Source organism: Apodemus sylvaticus, chromosome X, assembly GCF_947179515.1.
Source record: "Apodemus sylvaticus chromosome X, mApoSyl1.1, whole genome shotgun sequence".
Lineage (NCBI taxonomy): Eukaryota > Metazoa > Chordata > Mammalia > Rodentia > Muridae > Apodemus > Apodemus sylvaticus.
The window spans coordinates 61,354,899-61,370,580 of record NC_067495.1 but is presented as its reverse complement, the minus strand read 5'-3'; the positions used below and the strand labels follow the sequence as shown (position 1 = coordinate 61,370,580).

The 15,682-nt window shown below is 42.5% G+C and overlaps 1 protein-coding gene and 1 long non-coding RNA gene across 2 annotated transcripts; one reads left to right on the top strand and one right to left on the bottom strand.

The window, feature by feature from the left end:
* Positions 1–1,786: 1,786 nt before the first annotated feature.
* LOC127675220 (uncharacterized) lies at positions 1,787–6,720 on the bottom strand. Its single transcript, XR_007975451.1, has 3 exons — positions 6,599–6,720; positions 2,998–3,147; positions 1,787–2,332 (listed from the first exon to the last, which is right to left on the bottom strand). It is a non-coding gene; the product is annotated as an uncharacterized LOC127675220 (long non-coding RNA).
* Positions 5,350–6,435, top strand: P2ry4 (pyrimidinergic receptor P2Y4). Its single transcript, XM_052171229.1, has one exon. It carries the CDS (start codon positions 5,350–5,352, stop codon positions 6,433–6,435), a length of 1,086 nt encoding a protein of 361 aa, XP_052027189.1.
* Positions 6,721–15,682: the final 8,962 nt, after the last annotated feature.

The window sequence follows — 15,682 nt, the reverse complement described above, 5'->3', positions numbered from 1 at the left end:
CCTCCAAAATACACCTACTAACAATGATGCTGATGGCACCAGCTAGACACTGTGCTGAGTTCTTATGTGTACTGTCTGATTTTTCAAGGGATGCTTCTTCAGTCACGCAGCTGATAGGTTATAAAGCTGGAATTACTTAGAGCTGTCTGCCTTCCTTTTTCAACTACATTGTTGTTACCTTCCATTCATTTCCTCCCTCCCTCCCTCCCTCCCTCCCCTCCTTCTGCCTTTCCACCCTCCTTCCTTTTCTCTCTTCCTCTTTCCCTTCCTCCCTCCATTCTAGATTAAAGAGATTCCCCCATTTTCTACTCTGGTCCCCAAGTAAACCACAGACATTTCAGAGAAATCACCACCAATACATTTATGAATATTATATATGAGGGACCAGGAAGGACAAAGGACTTGGGGGGGGATTGGAGTAGTAGAATGCAATGGTTAGCACCAATAATGGTATGGAAACATTTATGTATTAAGTATTAAATTGATATCAAATACTCATGTGGACATAACCTACAACAAACCTGTATAAACATTCACTCACTCAACTGAATGCTTTCTTTCTTTCTTTCTTTTTTTCTTTCTTTCTTTCTTTCTTTCTTTCTTTTTTTTTGTTTTTTTGGATTTGGGTTTTTTTCAAGACAGGGTTTCTCTGTGTAGCGCTGGCTGTCCTGGAACTCACTCTGTAGACCAGACTGGCCTTGAACTCAGAAATCCACCTGCCTCTGCCTCCCGAGTGCTGGGATTACAGGCGTGGGACACCACCGCCCAACCTCTGTTTGCTTTCTTAAGTCTGAATTGAAAACCAGTTTTGGACAGCCACAGACCTCGCTTGGAAAAGCTATTTTGGTCTAGGTCATATCTTTATAAGAAGTGAGGACAGGAGCTTTGGATCTAGTTTAGGGGTGAGAGGATCAGGAGAAGGGTAAAAACACAAATAAGTATAATTATTGGAAATCTATTTTTTAAAAGATGTATTTATTTATATGTGAGTACACTGTAGCTGTCTTCAGACATCCCAGAAGAGGGAGTCAGATATCATTACAGATGGTTGTGAGCCACCATGTGGTTGCTGGGATTTGAACTCAGGATGTTTGGAAGAGCAGTAGGTGCTCTTAACCACTGAGCTATCTCTCCAGCCCCCTGGACATCTATTAAATGTGCCATAATTTCTATGAAAATCAAATGTCATGAATGCATAAGAGAAGTATTTTTAAATATTTATTTTTAATTATGTGTGTGTGTGTGTGTGTGTGTTATGTGCACCTGAGTGAAGGTACCCACAAAAACAAAGGGCAGACAGGGTTATCTGGAATTACAAGTGGTTGTGAGCTGCAAGATATGGGTGCTGGGCCTCAAACCCAGGTCCTCTCTAAGAACAAGTACTCTTAAGTACTGAGCTTTCTCTGCAGCTCTGAGAAAGATATTTAGAGGGGGACAGGGGGAGCAAGCATGAGAGAGGGGGGAGGGAGAGAGAGAGAGGGAGAGGGAGAGAGAGAGAGAGAGAGAGAGAGAGAGAGAGAGAGAGAGAGAGAGAGAGAGAGAGAGAACTAGCTATGCTAGATTTACTGATAACATCTTCCAGGTGTGGTAGTACATATTGGAATAATATAGCGCTAAGGAGGAGAGGGGATGCATTGTGAGTTTAAAGTGAAGATCTTCTCTCAAAAACAAAATAAAAGAGAATTATTGATAACATCGAAAGAAATGGCAGTTAAATTCATGAGGGTAGTTTTCTGAGGGGAGAGAGAGAGAGAGAGAGAGAGAGAGAGAGAGAGAGAGAGAGAGAGAGAGAGAGGTGGTGGAGAAGGGCAAGAGGAGAGGAGGGAGGGTGGTGGCAGGGAGGGGAGCCTGATTTGGGAAAGGGCCACATTTGGTGGAGGGACGACAAAGAGGAGTCAGGGAAAGGAGTCAGGAGTGTGGAGCGGAATAGCAGACGACATGTGGTGCAAGCCACAGAGAGCAAAGTGAAGAAGCAGTTCAGAGGCAAGGACCGTGATCTGTGGGGCTTGGTTTCCTCCAGGAGTGGCAGAAGCTGGGACTTCACTGGGAATATTGGGGGAGGTCTTTTCCTAGAGTAGCCACTGGGCGGCAGTGGAAGCAGGAGCTGCTGCTGCAGCTGCATCCAGGCACAAGCCCAAACCTGCTTGTACTTTGTCACTTGAAGCCTGGCCGACTTAAGTCAGTGGAGCCCCTCGAGTTAAGCCAGCTTGAAGCAGCAGAGCAGGAAGCTGGCACAGGCTGGATGTTTTCTAATGTGACACTTCTTCTCCATGACTTGAGACAAGTCTCAAGACACCACCCATCACCTCCTCTGAAGAGGCCAATGTTATCCCTGGGAACAGAATAATGTGAAGGAAAGTATTACAGACTTGCAGCACTTTAAGACTTACACCTACTGATCAATACATAATCTGATACCTATAGTTCGCTATTACTATCCCCATTTCACTGGTGAGGAAATTGTCACAAATAGGTGCCTAGGGTTAATACAGTTAATAATAATAAACAGAACAAGGGTTAGAATCCAAGCTCACGAGCTCCAAACACTTGGGCTTTTCCTACCATATACTAGGGGTCTAGAGTTATACAGTTGATAAACAGAACAAGAATTTAATTTCAAGCTCATCTGGTTCCAAACACTTGGGCTTTTTATATCACATACTAGTATTCAGTAGTCCAGGACTCGGGTTATTTGTGATTCAACCCTGAAACAAGGCAGAGTCTCCAGGTCCACCCTCCATCCCCTGATCCAGCTCTTCTGAGAGATCTAAATCCTGGATTCTAGAGTCTCCTTTGCAGGCCTACCTCCTCCTCTCCCTTCTAGGATGCTGTTAGGTCACATTCTTAGGACCTGAGGATCAGGTTCTGAGTCTTTATTGCTTCCCAGCTTAAAGATTCTGCTCCAGCCTGCTCATCCCTCCCAACAAGTACTGCTCGCCTTATCCACAGCATCCTCCAGACCCAGTTTGCCTTTTATGCCGAGACAGTGATACTTACAAAGCCCCAGTTATCTCCACAAGCCTCAGATTCACAGCTGCTCACAACTGTCCGCTGACATTAGGCTTTTAAGAGTGGAGTGCGCCTTGCTCTGCATGTCTTTTCCGCTGTATTAAGACGAAGTTCTCTTGGAGTGATAGAGACAAGGTGCTGTGTAGGAAGGGGTGGGATGTGTTAGGGAAGTTTCTTGGCTAGCATCCACAGGGAGATATGAACTGTTTCCTGGACATCTGTTCTTACATGTGTCATAGGCATCTGAAAACATACATGCTGGAAAATGAACTTCCCTTCTTTCCCCAAACCTGCTTTCTTATAGCCCTCTGAGCTTGTTAATAAGACTTCTAGTCACCCAGGCAAGAAACCTGGAATCATTTTTTTTTCTTTGACAGAGACTTAGTATGAGACCCAGGCTCTGGCCTTGAACTTGGAGCAATCCTCCTGTTTCATCCTTCTAACCCAAGTACTGACATTACAGGCTTGTGCTTGTTAATAGTAACCAGGCTTGGCGTAGGGCAACTCTTGACTCCTTGTCCTCTCATTACCCCAAGTCAGTAAACTTTGTCTCTGTTTTCACCTTCTACCCAGAATATGATGACTTCTTGCTACCTTTGTCACCCTGGTCCCCACATCATGTGCATTGTTAGTAGCCTCTTCCCATGGTACTAACCCAGCTATCTAGTCTCAGAACAGAGTCGTCTGGAGAGTAAGTCAGACCATGACAAATTGTCTTCTCCAAACCCTCTGTAGCTTTTTTCCCACTCAGTAGAGGTCTACACTTGCTCTCAAGAACCTTCAGGATCTGGTTCCTCCCAACTGCTCTGAACTCATAATCTGTTTTCCTTCCTTAAAATACCTGTTAATTGAGTCACTCCAATATTTAAAACAACAAATTCTTCTTCACTATCTTCTTTATTTTTCTTTATAATAGTGATCATATTCTATATATTTTATTGATTTATCATCATCTCCACTATTTCGTGAACTCTTTTAAGCTGGCAGTTTTTAATCTGTTTTGTTCACTCCTAGCGAACTATCAGGGCCTAGAACCAAAAGCTCCCAGCAAATGTTTGTGGACCCTTTCCCAGATTAGAGCCAGTAGCTTGGAGGATCAAGTTATCATATTTATTAAGCCATTGATGTTAGAGTTTAGTCCATGGCAGACTTTTTTGGGTTCAAGTCTTGATTTTTCCACCAAAATACCCAAACTGTCTGTGATTTAATTTTCTCATCAGTAAAGTAGGGACAATAATAGGGCCTATTTGATAGAGAGCCTGTGGTGCCATCGATAGGTATAAAGTCCTTAGAACAGTACCTAGCACAGAATAAGGACTAGATAAACATTTGCTATAATTAAATACACACAGAGTTAAGATGATTATCAGTAGTTTACATTTTCAAAAGTCCTTCAGTGTGTTGATTTGCTGTTGTCCATGTAAAAATTCATTTCTACACCCATAAACTTATATGATCTTCCTGTAATTTAATTATCTTCAGTGGCCTGCCTCTTTATCTGTAAACAAGAATGTCTCCTTGTGTACACAATCATTTTGAAGCTGTTAAACAGTAATCTCACTGGGTCCCAGTTTCCCAATCTGTGTGCTGAATGGGTTGGACCAGATAACCTCCAAGGGTTTTTCTAGCTCTGGCAATCTGTTGGGATGGGACAGGAGGAGAAAATAGGCTCCACCCCGAGTCCCACCCCCAAGAATATGCCCTCTGGCTGCCAAGAGGAAGGGTGACAGAGTCAGCTGGGCTCAGCTTCAAGGGCACCAGGTAGGAGTCTTGCCAAGGTTCCTAGGCAAGGGTGGTGGTGGTGCTCCTGGGCTGGCAGCAGGCGTGAAGTGGGGGAATAAGACTTCAGACGACAAGACCAAGGTGAGGAGACGGGGAGAGAGGCCCCCATCACCAGGACGGAGCTGTGGTGGTGAGTTAGATGACAATTTGAGCCTGGATGTTTTCCCCTTAGATGGTGCTGGTTCTGCTCCACCCTCTTCAGCTAGCCAGGTTCTGTAGGACCGAGGAAGCTGCAGACACATCACTGACTGCCTACCTGAGCCTGGGCACTGCCTGATGCCATCAACCCCTGGACTGGACTAAGGAAGCTGGGTAGGGGCTGGGCTAAGGGAGCTGGGCAGGGACTGGGCTAAGGGAGCTGGGTAGGGGCTGGGTTAAGGGAGCTGGGTAGGGGCTGGGCTAAGGAAGCTGGGTAGGGGACTGGGCAGGCCTGGGTTGCACATGGAATTGCTTCTCCTAGCTCTCCTAGGTGCTTTTCCTCTTTTGTTGTAGGTTCATCAGGACGGAAAACTAGAGAAATCAGATACTTACTTGTGTCCTTTCTACTTGTAGGAGGCCATGACCAGTGCAGAATCCTTGCTATTCACATCACTAGGTCCCAGCCCAAGTTCTGGAGATGGTAAATGTAGGTTTAATGAGGAGTTCAAGTTCATCCTGTTGCCTGTGAGCTATGCAGTTGTCTTTGTGCTGGGCCTGGCCCTCAATGCCCCGACCCTCTGGCTGTTCCTCTTCCGCCTTCGACCCTGGGATGCAACAGCCACTTACATGTTCCATTTGGCATTGTCAGACACCTTGTATGTCCTGTCACTGCCCACCCTCGTCTACTACTATGCCGCCAGAAACCACTGGCCCTTTGGCACTGGCTTCTGCAAGTTCGTCCGCTTTCTCTTCTATTGGAACCTCTACTGCAGCGTCCTTTTCCTCACCTGCATCAGTGTGCACCGCTACCTGGGCATCTGCCACCCTCTGCGGGCAATACGCTGGGGCCGCCCTCGATTTGCAAGCCTTCTCTGCCTAGCTGTTTGGTTGGTAGTAGCTGGCTGCCTCGTGCCCAACCTCTTCTTTGTGACAACCAGTGCCAATGGAACCACCATCCTGTGCCATGACACTACTCTACCAGAGGAGTTTGACCACTACGTATACTTCAGTTCATCAGTCATGGTGCTTCTCTTTGGCTTTCCCTTCTTGATCACTCTGGTCTGCTATGGACTAATGGCCCGGCGACTGTATCGACCTTTGCCAGGAGCTAGACAGTCATCTTCTCGGCTCCGTTCTCTCCGCACCATTGCTGTGGTGCTGACTGTCTTTGCTGTCTGCTTTGTGCCTTTCCACATCACCCGCACAATTTATTACTTGGCAAGGCTGTTGAAAGCTGAATGCCAGGTGCTGAACATTGTCAATGTGGTTTACAAAGTGACTCGTCCCCTGGCCAGTGCTAATAGCTGTCTTGATCCAGTGCTCTATCTGTTCACCGGGGACAAGTACCGAAACCAGCTCCAGCAGCTATGCAGAGGTAGCACACCCAAGCCCAGAACAACTGCCTCCTCCCTGGCCTTGGTGACGCTACAGGAAGAGAGCATCAGCAGGTGGGCGGACACCCACCAAGACAGCATCTTCCCTGCTTATGAGGGTGACCGATTGTAACCCTGGCCACTGGATGTGGCAGGAAGGGGACTAACTGCAGGCAGAGAGGAGGAAGCTCGTTAGTGACGCGTGAGAGGGGCATCATCTGGCCTCTTATATTTTTAGCCAAAGTTTGAAGTAGTTACTCCTCTGCCTCTACTTCTTTTTCTTTTTCTGTCCCTACCTGGGGCCACTGTTCCTGTTTCCAGAACCTCAGTACTCTTTGCAGAATCTTCTTCCCCCAGGTTCTTCCACAGCATACATTTCTCAGCTGGGGGCGGGGGGTGAAGAGCGGAGCAATCTCAAGACAGACCTGATAATGGAGTGAGCCAGAACCAGGAAGCTGGGGTGCTAGCATAGCACAGATACCATATAAGCCACATGTAGCATCCACACCCACTTCCTGGCTCTCTCTGAAAGACAAGATAGTCCTACCTGCCAAGATGCTGAAATAGGGTACAGGGCGTGTGAGCCTGCCTTGCAGGACGCCACATACCAGCTCAAAGCCTGGTGTTGTTGAACTGCTGAGCAGCCCTGAAACAGAACACTGCTCTTGGTTGCAGACCCTGAGGAACCTCAGGAGGCAGGGTCCAGGTTGATAGCAGCCTTGGAAGCAGGAGTAAGATTACACCTACCTCTAGGACTGCGGAGAACACACTTGATAGCTCCCACATGTTTAATGAAAGGAGGAGTGGACAGCTCTGACTGAGAAGGAAGAAAACCCCCAGAGTCCATGCCTCCAAGTTCTAGTACTAATGGGCAAAGCAGGTTTGTGCAGGATAGGGCAGTGACAAGAGCAGGCGTCCAGAACTGGCTCTTCGCTGCTCCCTCCCCTTTCTCCAGCTCTAGTTAGATAAAGGATAAACCTGTCACCAGATCTTTTTGAATCAGGCTATAGGATTTCAAGGCCAGGGCGGGGCACTCAGTTTCCTACCTGTTCAGTCCTCTTGCCACAGCACTTATGGATTTGGAGGATCTGGTGGGTGTGTGGAGCAGAGGAAGCTAAACCCTGAGCTTGAGAAGGAAGAGTTTCTGGGCGGGCGGGCATTGACGAGAAGGGCAATCTCTTTTCAGCCTCTTTTCTTGTGAAATCACCTGAGAGCCTGTTGGTCTTCTGAGTCAGACCCCAGCCTTTGCTGCCCTCTGTGATCTCTTATTCGTCCACACAGACCAAATTCTTATTGGCTTCAAGTGTTCTGTCTGGAGCGTAGCGGAGGGAGGTACTAGGCTACAGAGTAAAGCATTTAAATCGTAATGCCCCGCTGCCCTTCTTCTTCTTTAAATAGGTCTCTCTCCCTTGGAACACAAGAGTCCTTCTATTAGAAGTAAACGAAGTGGCCTTTTTGATTCTTACCAGGTTCCCACTCTTATTAGCACCCTCTCCTTGCCTGTCACCCCTTCTAGCCATTGGTCCCATGTGGTAACCATTATTCTCTTCATTACAACTCATTCAAGCTCCTCCATCATCAGGCCCCATAACTCCAAGTTGCTTAGTCGAGACTAACTTCCTGAACTTTATAGTCTGCTATTTTATCCTCCCCTGTCTCTCCCCAAGATTTCACTATGTACCGCTCGCTGCCTAGCATAGAACAGAGAGACCTGGATGACCTTGAACTCATAGAGTCACTTTTTTTAAAAATTTTTTTTTGCTTCCCGATTCCTGGGATTAAAGACATCTGCCAGCAGGCTGGGTAAACACCTCAATGCTTCATTCATCTGTGTAGATGCCCTGCTTTGTCTTTATGACTTTCTTTCCCATGGCCCCTTAATGAGGGGTCTTGTTTCTTTATTCCTTTGTCTTCATCTCTGTCAGTTATCTCAGCACTGATTTTATACCACCATTAAAAAAAAAGAAGAAAAAAAAAGACACAACCTTGCTGTCTTATTTTGCCACCATTCTGTTAGTTTCTTCTCATTTCACTACTGCTATAAACCTAAATCTGAGTTCCTCCCATTCTCCAAACACAAATTATGTCTTTGGCAAGAACTATACTATTTTCTCTAGTCTTATCCCTCTTTGACCTCTCTACTTCACCTGACTCTACTGCATGTAATTTTATAGGCATTTTTAAATACAAAAACAACATTTAAAATAACCTCACTGTGACAACACTGAAGGCAATGTGGAGAGAAAATATTCACCTATTTCAACCCAAATTTCTCTTTTCCATACTCTACATTTTCTTGGTTTGAATTCATGTATTGTAGAAGTATAACCACAGTTACATCTTTTAAAAGTCTGATTTTTAGGGTATTTAGGATATGGTGATGTATGCCTATAATCCCAAGACTTGATAGTAGATGCAAGAGGGTTATAAACTGGAAGTTAGCTTAGGCTGCATAGTATGATCTTTTGTCAAAACAAACAAATATATAATCCTCTTATTGTAAACTTTCTCCAGGTTGATGCAATGTTTCACACTTATTATTTTAATAGTTATATAAAATTACTTCCATTGATAGATTATATCTTAATAGGCTATTCCCTTATTATTGAACATTAGGTAGCTTAGTTTTTCTGTGCTTTGAATATCTTCCTGTTTGTGACTCTTTTTTTTTTTTTTGCAATTCTAGCTCTAGTGCAAGCTCTCAAGAGTAAGATTAGCAGACCAAAGAGCATGAAGACTTTTATGGACTGTGATTTTTCACAATGACTGCATACATTTTTACTGTCACAATGATCTATGACTATCCTAGTTCCATTGCTGTTCCAGCATCAGACTTTATAGGAAATCTTTCTGGAAGAGAAACATTCAATTTGTTAATTTCACTTCTTTGCTTACATATAGCATTGAATCCTCTCTCCCCTGTTTACTATTTGCAATAGTTTGCAACTACTATCTTAGTGGTGTACTTCTATTGAAATATTATGTTTATTTCATATGTATATTATCATTGGTCACATCTGACTTATGTAACCAACTTATTATAATACTTTATTCCTTTCTTTCATTCCCTTGATTTAGAATTGCTTTCCTTCTGCTTTTAGTTGATTACTTCCTTTCTCTCCTTTGATGCCATCTTTTTGTCCGATTCTCGACATGTAGGGTTATTTAATCCTCTATAGATTATCAGATTGTTTATTTCCTCTTACACAGAACAAATAGGAGGTTAAGTACAAGTCAGTTGATTTCTACTCCTTAAGAACCTCGGAGATCATACAGAGCTTGGGTTCCATTTCATTTTTCAGCTGAAGAAACAGTGTCAGTGAAATGCCATGCTTGTGACTTTCTACATAGTGGCAGGTAGAAACTAGACCCTGGACTGCTTTCCCATGACTCTTTTCATTCTACCATGCCAACTTGGTGCTAGGCCAGACCTTTGTCTCTCTAAACCCAACTGACTGCTGGATAGGTTCACTTAGATCTTCCACTGTTGCTTCTAACCCATAATTTAAAAAATGAAACTGCCTGAACCAGTTCTCTTACTGTCTTGCTCATTTCTATTCATGGAACTTTTTGTAAACTTCCTAGGCTCTAATGCTACTGGCAAACTCCACTCTTCCTCTAGCTCACCAAGTTCTGCCGTTGTTGCTCTCTTTGCAAGTTGTAATTGCTTTCTTCTATTGTCCCTGTGCTGCCATTCTACTACTGCTTCTTTTTACCTTCTTACTGAGTCAGTGTCATAGGTTTCTGTGTCATCCTTACCTCCAGCCACCTTCTACACAAATGCATCTTGTCAGATCAGTCTGTCCAACACAACTTTCAAAGTTTCACTCTCAGAAATCTTTGATGATCTTTTTTTTTTTTTTTATTGTCTACAAGTCAAACTACTTTAGGCAGGAATTCAATAAAGACTTTAGCAACTTTCTGTTATTCCTTGATACAAAGTTCTCTATTCCAGACTTTTTTGGTTTGTTTGTTTATTTTGTGTGTGTGGCGGGGGAGGGGAGGCTCTTGGGACAGAGGCTAAGCTCTTGCCTTTGAACCATTGAGCTACATTTCTAGACCTTTCTATGTAAATCAGTCTCTTTCTTCTTTCTTTAGACAATATTTGCACATCCTTACTTCTGTCCTCTCTTTCTGTCTGACTACTATACTCAAATACCTCCCCGCCCCCAGTTGTCCTTTTTTGACCTATTTTCCAGGAGCCAGGCTTAGCCCTCACATATTTTCTGAGACTTTCTCCATCAATTCTTACCAACAGTGATCTCCCTGATTTTTTTCCTGCAATTACTGTCCACATCAGTCAGTTGGCACTTTTAACATTTCTTAAAATTATGGACAGTAATTTAAATTATCAGTTAATTATTCATGCATGCTTGCCTTGTGTACCCCACCTGTAAACCTCTTGAGTTAATGTAATATAGATGAAAGAACACAGGACTGAAGATCAGAACACCCAAGTTTGGCCTTGAATCTGAAAAGGGGGCTCAGGTGTATCACCTTGGATGAGTCATTCAAATTCTTTGAGCCATAATTTCATCATCTGTGAAATGAAGATCATAATCTCAGCTCTATGTAATTCTTCAGGTTACAGTGAGACTGTGAAAAGCTAGAGTGCTAAACAAATATAAACAGCTGTCATCATATCACTCTATTTGTTTAATAAATGGTGCTTAATAAATATGTAATGTATGATTACATGTTAGCAATTCCGTTGGTTGTTTATTTTTCAGGATATTGTCCACTTTAAGATGCTTACATGAATCTCAAGGAATTGAAGAGCTAAAGGAACATCAGACACAGCTGGGTTGAGGCAGGCATTTAAAAAGTATTTTGAGAGTATGTAGCCCTACCCAGTCTTTCATATTTGCTGTGTAGGTTACTTGACTGTGTATAAAGCTAACCTGGATGAGAGAAGAGCTACCCTAGCTGAACTTCCACTTTCCCCACACTTTTGTGTTTCCTTCATTCTATAATCTCTAATTAACTAGGCCAAGTTAGTTGATCTCTTCAAGCTTTAGTTTCCTCATTACTAAATTAGGATAGGAATAGCTATTTGACAGGGCTCTGATGAAGAGTCCATGGAGCAATGAATGAAGAAGCATTTACTGCAGTTCCTATAGGTAGGGACCCCTTTTCAGTAGTTTTCAACTTCAATAAAACCAGATGAGCAGCCCAAATTGTAGGGCTGCCTAGAAATGATAAGATTATGACAAAATGAAGCCTTGTGAGAGCCAGGAGGTTGAAAACTGATCACTGAAGGATGACAGTAATGATGAATTGCAAGGAAACAGATCAAAGGAAAGTGGAGCTTTAATTTTTAAACATTTGAATTAAAAAAAAATACCAAGAAAATAAATATCTGCATCAAGTACCAAGAGAATTTAGGAAACATAAAACTCTCAGTTAAAACAACAATACTTTATGCTCTGCTGGTTTGGATTTATGCACCCAAATATTAGCCAGTGACATTGATCAAAGAGACCATTCATAAAAAAATTTTCTTTCAAAAAATTTAGTTGCAAGTTTATGTGTACCATACTTTGTGTGTGTGTGTGTGTGTGTGTGTGTGTGTGTGTGTGTGTGTGTGTACTCCTGAAAGCAGGTGCCCGCAGAGCTGTGAGGGGATTGATCCCCTGAGCTGGGAGGTAGTTTTGACATGCCTGAACTGAACTCAAGTCCTCTGGAAGAGCAGTACACACTCTTAACCACTGAGATTTCTTTTCAGCTCCAAATCTATTTATTTATTTTTTGTTAGTTTTGAGTCAGGGTCTTACCATGTAGCCTTGGCTATCTGAAAACTTTTTATATAGACAAGGCTAAGTGTCGGCTTCTTCATCCTCCTGAATGCTGGGGCTAAAGGCACGAGCTACCACACCTAGCCAATAAAATTACAGATGAAGATCTATCTTCATGCGTTTTATATTTCACTGTGTATTTCTAAGTTTCTTACTTCTTTGCATGGTCTTCAGAAGAATCCATAGTATAATCTATGATATTTTCAACATGATCTGAGGTGTAGATTGTCACCAAAAGTAAGCTTACAAAAAGGCATTTCAGTGCAACCTAAGAGCTAGTCTATGAGGGACCTTGGTGTGTTTGTTTATTGGAGACAATGGATTTGGATTACAAAGTGAGACAAAGACAAATGATTCATCCTTGAGCTAAAGTGTAGATTATTAAAAAGATACCGACTCTCTAAGAGAAAGAAGATGAAGTACTTCTTGGGACAGGTTGATTATCACCATCAATTCTGCACTACACTTTGGGACCCTGATCATATTCTTTGATCTGCTCAAGAGAAAAAAAATACAATGTGTTTGGAAAACTCAGGAGAAAATCTAACAGTACACAAGGGCGGTGGTTTCTGCTCAATTTGTGTTACTCCCAATGATATTTAACTTAGAGTTCATTGTAAATCTCATTCTTTGTACCACACAATAGCCTTCTACCTCCAACATCAAAAAATCAACCACTCTGAATCTGGGGATATTTCTTTCCAGAGGGTAATCATTGTTTTGATCTCTGACAACTTAAGTGATTATGGTTTGATTCTAAAAAAGTTTTTGTTTTTATTCATTCTTCATTGAGGGACATCTAGGTTGTTTTCAGTTTCTGGCTATTATGAATAAAGCTTCTATGAACATAGTTGAGCAAGTGTCCTTGTGGTATGATGGCGTATCTTTTTGGGGTTGTGGCCAGGAATGGTATAATGGTATAGCTGTGTCTTGAGCTAGAACTATTCCAAATTTACTGAGAACCCCCTACATGGATTTTTAAAGTAGTTGTGTAAGTTTGGATTCCCACCAACAATGGAGGAGTGTTCCCTTTGCTCCACATGCTTACCAGAATGAACTGTTACTTGAGTTTTTTTTTTTATTTTAGACATTCTGATTGGTGTAAGATGGAATTTCCCTGATGGGTAAGGATTTTTAACATTTCTTTAAGTGTTCCTTAGCCATTTCAGATCTCTCTGCTAAGAATTATGTTTAAATTTGTACCCCATTTTTAAATTGGATTATTGGGTTTGTTGATATCTAGTGTATGTCTGCATATATATATGTATACATGTATGTGTGTGTGTGTATTATGAAATTATCCCTCTGTCAAATGTGGAACTGGTGAAAAAATTTTCCCATTCTATGGGCTGCCACTTAGTCTGAATGATGGTTTTCTTTGCCTTACAGAAGCTTTTCAGTTTTATGAGGTCCCATTTAGTAATTGTTGATCTTAATGTCTGCCCTACTGGTGTTCTGTTTAGGAAGCTGTCTCTTGTCCCAATATGTTCAAGGCTATCCCCCACTCTTTCTTTCGGGTTCAGCGTATCTGGTTTTAGGTTGAGGTCTTTGATCCACTTGGACTTGAGTTTTGTCTATGGTGATATATATGGATCTATTTCTTTTCTTCTACATACTGACATCCAGTTAGACCATTTGATGAAGATGATTTCTTTTTCCACTGAATATTTCTGAACATCAGAAAGCCTGTAGGGATCTAACCTAGGTCCCCTGCATATATGTTATGGCCGAGTAGCTTGGTGTTCCTGTGGGGATCCTAACAGATGGAACTAGGGATGTCCCTGACTCTTGCCTACTTGTGGGACCCTTTCCCTTTTACTGGGTGGCTTCATCCAGCCTTGATATGGTGGTATGTGCCTGGTTTTACTGTAGCTTGCCATGACATGTTTGGAATGTTCCTGGGAGGCCTGTTCTTTTCTGAGGAGAGGTGGAGGAGGTGGATCTGGGGAAGAAGGGAGATGGGCGGAAAAACTGGGGAAGGGGAAGGAGAGGAAACTGTGGTCAGGATATCATGTATGAGAGAATTTTTAAAAAGAAAATAAAAGGCACTGGATTTGATGGACAGAACAGGAATTAATACACTGGTTTATTTTTATTTAACTTGTTCTTCATTTTACTGAAAAAGATTAAAATGATTCCAGAAAAGAAGGTTTTGTCTTTATCCTTTTCTCTAATGAAACTTCCCAAAGAACATTTCCAAGATAGTAATCGGTGTTACTATAGTTTTAAGGGTACAGGTTAAAAACACTTGTATACAAGTTTCTTCACTGATGCAAAAAATGTGGTATATCTACACAATGGAGTACTATTCAGCCATTAGAAACAATGAATTCATGAAATGCTTAGGCAAATGGATGGAGCTAGAGAATATCATACTAAGTGAGGTAACCCAGACTCAAAAGGTGACTCATGGTATGCACTCACTAACAAGTGGATATTAACCTAGAAAACTGGAATACCCAAAACATAATCCACACATCAAATGAGGTACAAGAAGAAAGGAGGAGTGGCCCCTGGTTCTGGAAAGACTCAGTGAAACAGTATTCGGCAAAAACAGAACGGGGAAGTGGGAAGGGGTGGGTGGGAGGACAGGGGAAGAGAAGGGGGCTTACGGGACTTTCGGGGAGTGGGGGGCTAGAAAAGGGGAAATCATTTGAAATGTAAATAAATTATATCGAATAAAAAAAGAATTATGAACATCATGATGCCCATTTTTGTGAATTCAAATGGGAGGGAAATATATAGATATAGATATAATGACTGAGCTTTGACAAACATTGTAGACTTGCACTGCCTGCCTAAAGAAAGGTAAGGACAGAGGGTCTAAAGAATGAAGCTCCGTGGTACCAAGTGAGTTAGAGCAAATGCCACAGTAAGTCTGGCTTACCGTCCCTAACACTTCAAAAAGAACCTTCCCCTACTTCCTGGATCAGATGGCCTTCTCCTGGGGTCTCTGGTTTGTAGAACTGGCTGGGTTTCAGCAGGAACTTGGGACTCTTGTACTCTTCTTCCCTTTGGGGTCAGTTTTAATTGGCTTCTTTATTAGGCTGCAGACAGGTAAGTGATTAGCTACATGGTGTGATTCCAGGGGAGCTCATCCCTTTGAAGATAAGTTTGGGCTTTCATTGTTGCTTTTGTTTGTTTGAGAAAGGGTCTCTCTATATAACAGTCCTGGCTGTCTTGGAACTCACCTTGTCAATCAGGCTGGCCTTGAACTCACAGAGAATTCTACCTGCCTCCACCCCCCAAGTGCTGGGATTAAAGGTGTGCACCACCACCACCCAGCTCTTTCTTTTTCTCCCCAGATAGGAAACAAGCATGATGAAAGCTTGTGGAAGACTTAGCCACTAGGGTAAAGGTTAACAATTGAACACTCATTTATACCTGCTGTCAGAGGGAAAATCAGTCCTTCAAATCTTGAATGCTTTCCACAATTGTTTTGCAAAAATACCAACAATTATGGGAAAGATCCCAGGAAAAGGGATGCCTCTTGAGTCTTTATTTTTTCTCTAAAATTATTTTGGGTAATTGTTTTCTTACTTTTCTATTGTTGTGATAAAACACCATGTTCAATGTAACTTATAA